This window comes from Cryptotermes secundus, unplaced genomic scaffold (assembly GCF_002891405.2).
Source record: "Cryptotermes secundus unplaced genomic scaffold, Csec_1.0 scaffold519, whole genome shotgun sequence".
In the NCBI taxonomy this organism is placed as follows: domain Eukaryota; kingdom Metazoa; phylum Arthropoda; class Insecta; order Blattodea; family Kalotermitidae; genus Cryptotermes; species Cryptotermes secundus.
The window spans coordinates 747,120-754,654 of record NW_019720169.1 but is presented as its reverse complement, the minus strand read 5'-3'; the positions used below and the strand labels follow the sequence as shown (position 1 = coordinate 754,654).

Below are 7,535 nucleotides of genomic sequence, written 5' to 3'. Positions count from 1 at the left end.
GCGTAATTATCACAAACAGAGATAAGAAAGAGAGCCAAAGAAAATCTTACATCATTAGAACTGTAAGTGACGAACTGATCAACGACATACAACACTGCAATGAGACCAGAGAAGCTTAAAGTGAAGAGAAATTACTCAAAGAGACGAAAGATGCAGAAGAGAACTGCCAAAGTCAATACAGCTATCAGGACAAAGGGAAATTCAGACCCCGAGGAGGTAAGCAGTATGAGCGTACCAAGTAGCGGTTTTGGTGCTATGCATGTGGGCTCATACAATTGTCCCAGGCAGTTGGAAGGAGCCGTAACAGAGAGGAGAAAAACTGTGAAAGGACGAGTAAAGACGTGGAAACCAAAGGTGAGAAGGAGAGGGCCAGTGCATCTGTAGTAACTAGGGAGCATATACCACTATGTACTAAGAAGAATATAACAAACAATGGGAGTGTATGGCTGCTCGAAAGTGGAGCATCTGATCATATGACAAACAGGAAGGATCCCATGCACAACTTTGCAAGCATAAATGGAGAGGTAGTAGTAGGTGATGAAGCCCCTTTAAAAATTGCAGGAAAGGGAAGGATAGCGCTCGAAATGTCCCAAGAATGCAGAGGAAATGATATCGAGTTAAAAAGATGTGTTTTATGTCCCAGAGCTACAAGATAATCTAATTTCTCAAGGCCAGATTGAAGAAAAGGGACTTAAGATTGTGACGCAGGAAGGTACATCGAAAATCATGTGTAATGAGTAGTGACCGGATTTTAATGCAAATGCATATTTCTTTCTTACAACCAGAAAGTATGCTCATTTGGATATATGTATGAATTACTTCATTTCTTAAATTTTGGACATGGTTTGATGGTGCATATAAATGCATATTTTGCCCGTTTTATGAATAAGCATCATATTTTCGAAGATTTCTATTTATACTGCATATTTCATTTTTAAAATGTTTATAATATATATTTTTTAATTTTATGTTCAAATTTTCACTCATGGTCGTGTGTGTACAATTTTAGCCAGTAAACGTACTGAACTGCCAAGTAAAAAATGACTAACAGTGGAGCAAATAGCGGCTTTTGTACACGTGCCCCTAAGTTCCTGTGAGGTGGAAAGAAGTTTTAACCCACTATAAAGACATCTTACAAGACAACAGGACTCTACTAACTATGAAATATCTAAAACATTTAGTAATTGTGAACTGCCACAGAAGAGAAGTTGAATGTTCGGAGAGCTAAATGCGAGTACCATTGGTCTTTTTAAATTTGTAATGAAATATGTTGGTTTTGTTGCATGATTTGTATTTAAGTATAGCATTTTATTGCAAGTGAAACATTCAGTGATTGCATAAAATGAACTTAAATATTGATTTGTTGATCTTAAAATAATGTAAAATCAATTTTAATATTTGGTACAAATTTTATATGCATATTTTAGTGCATATTTCGGAAGTTTTCATGCATAAATGCATACATATTTAAAGGGTTATTAGGGCATAAAAATCTGGTCCCTAGTAATGAGATGATATTCCAAGCTCACAGAGTGTCAAGGCTGTATTATATAACGCTGGGTAGCACCACCGTGGACGACATCAAGGAGGCATATGACAGGAAGAAGAAAGCACCGTTGGTTTCATTGGCAACGTGGTGCAGTAGACTTGGACATCTACACTTAGAGGCAATGAAGAAAACTAGAAGTGTCCTGATCATTTTCTTGTGAACTACTGGACTAAATGTCTCTGTGTAGTCCACCCCATGAATCTACTTGAAACCCCGAGCCACTAATCTAGCTTTATATCTAACAATCCTTCCATTGATAGTTTTGACTGTAAATACCCATTTGCATCCTACTCAGTTGGGCCTCTTAGAAAGAGCTAATCTCAATCATTGGACAACTCCTGTCAGATTTACCCAGCTATTTCAACATATAAGACTAGGCTAGTTCAGTGGGAGCTAACACACCATACACGCAGATGTGTGGAACTAGAATAGAGAAGGAACTAGAAATTTGTGTTAGAAACCTAGTTGACAAAACCAAGTGCATGAGCACCAATGCGAAGAAACGGGAAAAATTTTGAAGACATGTAATATCAGATCCAGAAATAGATCCAGTTTCCAAAATGTCATGTCCTCTATTACCCAGAATTCTGAACGATGGAAAAAGTCCTGAAACCCAGCTAGGCCCAATCGAGAGAGCTAGCAGAGAGCTCCAGAGATAGGGAGTAGCTCTGTTGATTTGGCTCAACTGAGTATGTTTGACCTGAAGACAGAGACAGACTGCAGTCTCTGAAACGTTGTGTTTTGAAATATAACCAGAACCGTATAGCTAAAGACAGGACAATGGATAATGTCCAAAAACATAATATTTGTATTAATGTACCACTGCCACAAACTTTTAGATCTTAATTAACGTAACACTCATGAAATCTCCAGACCTAAATGGGGTCACAATATAAAATATCATTAAACAATGCACTAATTACACACGCATTTCAATCATAAAGTTCCAAGGGAGATTCAGATTCACTGCAAAATAAAACAATTTTATGTGAATTCTTAAAAATATTCCGAATGACCTGTATCGCTGTGAAGGCCTTCGTTATTTTTGGGTACATGAAACACAATTAGTAATAATTTCTTCTTATAATTGCCATGTAACACTTCTTGAATTACCACATCATACCAATAACCCCCCCCCCAAGTTGTCACTACAGTGTACTAACCACAAACATGATGCACCCGATAGCAATTTGCCTTTTTAGAATACTCTGTACATAACGTAAGAGAGAGTTCGTGACTTTTTTTTTAATTCACATAGTCGGGGGTGGAGTCCAGTTGGGTCCACTTGGCACGGCGGCCACTGATTTGGCCTATTGTACCTGTACAGAACTATTAGGCATATTTTGGATTCTATCCATCGTCTGGTATATAGAAGACATAAATAAGCCTAATAGTTCTGTACAGCATACACCATTGTCAGAATCCTTTCAAGTCTATTGTGCCTGCCCTGGGTGATTATGGAATTGGTGGAATGAAGATTGGCAGGGGAAACCGAAGTACTCGGAGAAAACCTACCCCAGCGCCACTTTGTCCACCACAAATCCCACTTGACCAGACCCGGGTTTGAACCCGGTGTGCCGCAGTGGGAAGCCAGCAACTAACTGCTTGAGCTATGGCGCGGCCTTTCATGACTACTAATTTACAGAGGCTTTCCTCTTCCAATCCCAATTGGCATGGGAAGTTCAACGTTAACAGATGCACCTCGTCCAAGTCCCAGACCAGAATGCTCTGCAAGTGATGAGTGTCCAGGTGTGGCTTCCTCTGTCCTGTGAGGAATTATCCCACGGCCTAGACCCATGCTGGGATCCAGCAATCGCAGAGCTTGCGAAGTCTCACGTGGCAAGCGCAATGGTGCAATGCCATCTACAGTGACTGAAGATCCAGATTGGGAGCTGGAAGCTGCAGAAGGATGATCCTCTGTAATTCCTTCCTTTAAATTCTGTATGCGCTGCCTTTCTCTCATGCTGAATGCTCTCTTCTCAGATCTGTACACAACATATAAACACAAAAAAATCAAAATCTTCAATCTAAACACACCTGAGTATATCAGCAAAGACAACCTCCAATGAAGAAGATTATGTGTATAAATGGCAGACTCCTCTGATGAACTACAGAGGGCTGAAAAGCAACAACTGAGTAATAAAATATAACAAACAACCAAGTACACTGGCTGCAACAATAAAACTTTTGTAAGATTTGAGGTTTTCACGGTGGTGACTATGAAGAAAGCAGTCTTCTGGGATGTGGCATCATGTAGATGTGGTGTTAACCGACGTTTCAGAGGAACGTATCACCTCCATCTTCAGGGAAGAAGGAAAATAAGAAATCCACAAGCGAAGAGACCGTGAGAACTGGTACAAGCAGACTGCAGGGAATGGTTTTACTGTGTAGATTGGGTCCATGGCTCTGCACTTCACAGCAACCAGTGCGATGCTTGCCATGAGGCGCATACAAATTTTGCTGACAAATCATCATGCCTGANGGGGGTGGAGTCCAGTTGGGTCCACTTGGCACGGCGGCCACTGATTTGGCCTATTGTACCTGTACAGAACTATTAGGCATATTTTGGATTCTATCCATCGTCTGGTATATAGAAGACATAAATAAGCCTAATAGTTCTGTACAGCATACACCATTGTCAGAATCCTTTCAAGTCTATTGTGCCTGCCCTGGGTGATTATGGAATTGGTGGAATGAAGATTGGCAGGGGAAACCGAAGTACTCGGAGAAAACCTACCCCAGCGCCACTTTGTCCACCACAAATCCCACTTGACCAGACCCGGGTTTGAACCCGGTGTGCCGCAGTGGGAAGCCAGCAACTAACTGCTTGAGCTATGGCGCGGCCTTTCATGACTACTAATTTACAGAGGCTTTCCTCTTCCAATCCCAATTGGCATGGGAAGTTCAACGTTAACAGATGCACCTCGTCCAAGTCCCAGACCAGAATGCTCTGCAAGTGATGAGTGTCCAGGTGTGGCTTCCTCTGTCCTGTGAGGAATTATCCCACGGCCTAGACCCATGCTGGGATCCAGCAATCGCAGAGCTTGCGAAGTCTCACGTGGCAAGCGCAATGGTGCAATGCCATCTACAGTGACTGAAGATCCAGATTGGGAGCTGGAAGCTGCAGAAGGATGATCCTCTGTAATTCCTTCCTTTAAATTCTGTATGCGCTGCCTTTCTCTCATGCTGAATGCTCTCTTCTCAGATCTGTACACAACATATAAACACAAAAAAATCAAAATCTTCAATCTAAACACACCTGAGTATATCAGCAAAGACAACCTCCAATGAAGAAGATTATGTGTATAAATGGCAGACTCCTCTGATGAACTACAGAGGGCTGAAAAGCAACAACTGAGTAATAAAATATAACAAACAACCAAGTACACTGGCTGCAACAATAAAACTTTTGTAAGATTTGAGGTTTTCACGGTGGTGACTATGAAGAAAGCAGTCTTCTGGGATGTGGCATCATGTAGATGTGGTGTTAACCGACGTTTCAGAGGAACGTATCACCTCCATCTTCAGGGAAGAAGGAAAATAAGAAATCCACAAGCGAAGAGACCGTGAGAACTGGTACAAGCAGACTGCAGGGAATGGTTTTACTGTGTAGATTGGGTCCATGGCTCTGCACTTCACAGCAACCAGTGCGATGCTTGCCATGAGGCGCATACAAATTTTGCTGACAAATCATCATGCCTGATGGCTGATAACATTCGGAATGAAGTAGTTACAATTCACAGATCACAGGTGGTGGTGTATATGTTGTCCTCTCTACACACAAGATATTTTTCGCAATTAATTGTTTCATTAAAAAACAGGTACAACAATCCTTCTTGCACTTATGGCACACCAGACAACCACTTTCACTGGATGGCTTCAGCAACTGTGTTGCCGTTCTTGCACTAGACTTTTACACTCCAGTCTCTTGAGCTAGACGTTTATGTTGTTTTCTAGGTGTATGTTCAAGTCTGGCCCCTATGTTATCTAACTTCTCCCCAGTAAGACCTCAATGCTTATGTTCTTTTTTTCTTGTCTATTAAGAGTATTGTTGTTCTAAGTTTATTAAGCAAATTATGAATTGCTTATTGGCTGGGAACTTTTCATCACAAAATTTACGTAAAAATTTTCACGGACACTTTCTAGAAGATTGGTATTTCACATTGGTGACACACAGAAATACATGTTGCTCTAAAGTATATTGCACCATGATGTACGACACTGCTCACTGATTTAACTGAAAACAAACAGCTAATGGAGCTGATAACTGCTGATAAATCATAGACAAACTCCCATGCATGAACCACACTGCTCACCCTTCATTCCAAATGTTATCAGCTATCAGGCATACTGATTCATTGGCAAAATTTGCATGCGCCTCATGGCAAGCAGTGTACTGGTCGCCATGAAGCACAGAGCCCTGGACCTGGTCTACACAGTAAAAATATTCTATGTATTATACTTCAGAGGTGGAACATAACTGAAATCATCATCAATGACAAATGATTTAGCATGTGCCTAAGCTGATACTGCTAGGATGAACCTCTCAAAGGTCTGCTTTTCTAACCAACCAAGATGTGAAAATGGGGGTTGTTCTTTCTATATAAATGCTCTATGTTTATTTATGCATCTGATGTATGTGCTTCCAGCTTTTCATCATGATTATATGTAATTATTTGACTTCTTATAAAATAACACATTTTCTTAGGTTCAAGTTGTCCACTTACTTTGGTGCTACTGATTGCTTGCGTAAAACAGGTGCTGCTTCCGCATATTGCTGGGGGTTATACATTGGGACTGGGGTTTCTGCTTCCCAGGTGTCTTCATCTGGGGGAATGGAAGGCTGATGGTATGGAGTTTCTGCCAAATCGCCATGTTCAGAATCTTCAAGTTCATATTTATATCCTTCTATGACACGTCGGTCTGGACAGTTATTGATATGATATTGGTAATTTGGTTTATCGACATGATGTACAGCATTGAATGGGCAAATAGCCTTATTTGCCAATGGATGATTCCTGCTACATTTAACTAGATGCATCTGCAGTCTAGATTTAAGAACACTATGGCTTGGATCATACTGACACTGCACAATAGGATCTTCTATCGGCATTTCTGACCTGCAAAGTTAAAAACACACGTCTATTAAATGATGTGCAAGTCCTTTGCTTCCAGAAACACAATAAACCTATCTCTGTACATACATAATACTCATATATATATATATATATCATGTAAAAGTGAAGGTATGTGACAATGATAAGATACTCGTATATGCTTACAATATAATGAGATTGGATAAGTGCAATCTGTATGGAAGTACAGTCAACTCTCGATTATCCGGGGGCGGATTAACCGGTTTGCGGCTTAACCGGGGCTTTTTTTTTTAAGTTTATATGTTGTTTAATATTCATTCACTTTTGTTTCACATGGTGAGTTTAACACTATTTTCGCACTAGTGTGAACCGAGCTCTGCATTATTTCGTCCCGTTATGCGAACACAATGTTCTAGGGTGGGGGTGAAAGAATGCAAGAATTTTTGGAAAGTTTCAAGGACAAATACACCGCCCCAGGTTATTTAACGGTACCATCTCAGTGTGAGAGTGCATTGTGAAAGTAAGTATCAGTTTCTTAATATAGATCTTCAAGTGCGTTAGCAAAATGTCGGGGTTTAAAAGGAAGCGTGTTGTGTTAAGTATTCAACAGAAACTTGAAATTATCAATCAGCTGGAAAAAGGAGCTGTAGTTAAACAATTAGCAATGCAATACGGTATTGGAGAACAAACTGTTCGTGATTTGAAAAAACAAAAGAATGAGTTAATTTCCTTTGCTTCGTCTTCTAATTCAAGCGGAATGAAGAAGAGAAAAACCATGAAGAAATCAACATACGATGATCTCGACAAAGCGATGCTGACCTGGTTTAATCAACTAAGGGCACAGGGAACAACAATAACAGGACCAGTTTGTGCTAAACAAGCTAAATATT

The 7,535-nt window shown here is 40.3% G+C and overlaps 1 protein-coding gene across 4 annotated transcripts in view; it reads right to left on the bottom strand.

The window, feature by feature from the left end:
- Nucleotides 1–4,323: 4,323 nt before the first annotated feature.
- The window catches only part of LOC111867628 (gametocyte-specific factor 1 homolog), an 8,501-nt gene continuing 5,289 nt past the window's right edge, over nt 4,324–7,535 (bottom strand). For all 4 annotated transcript variants that reach the window (XM_023857656.2, XM_023857647.2, XM_023857663.2 and 1 more), the window contains exons 2-3: nt 6,277–6,669; nt 4,324–4,756 (exon numbers count right to left, since the gene is read on the bottom strand). In XM_023857656.2, the coding sequence (XP_023713424.1) occupies nt 4,411–4,756; nt 6,277–6,662 (732 nt within the window). In that variant the 5' untranslated portion in view covers nt 6,663–6,669 and the 3' untranslated portion in view covers nt 4,324–4,410. The remainder of the gene's footprint in view (nt 4,757–6,276; nt 6,670–7,535) is intronic.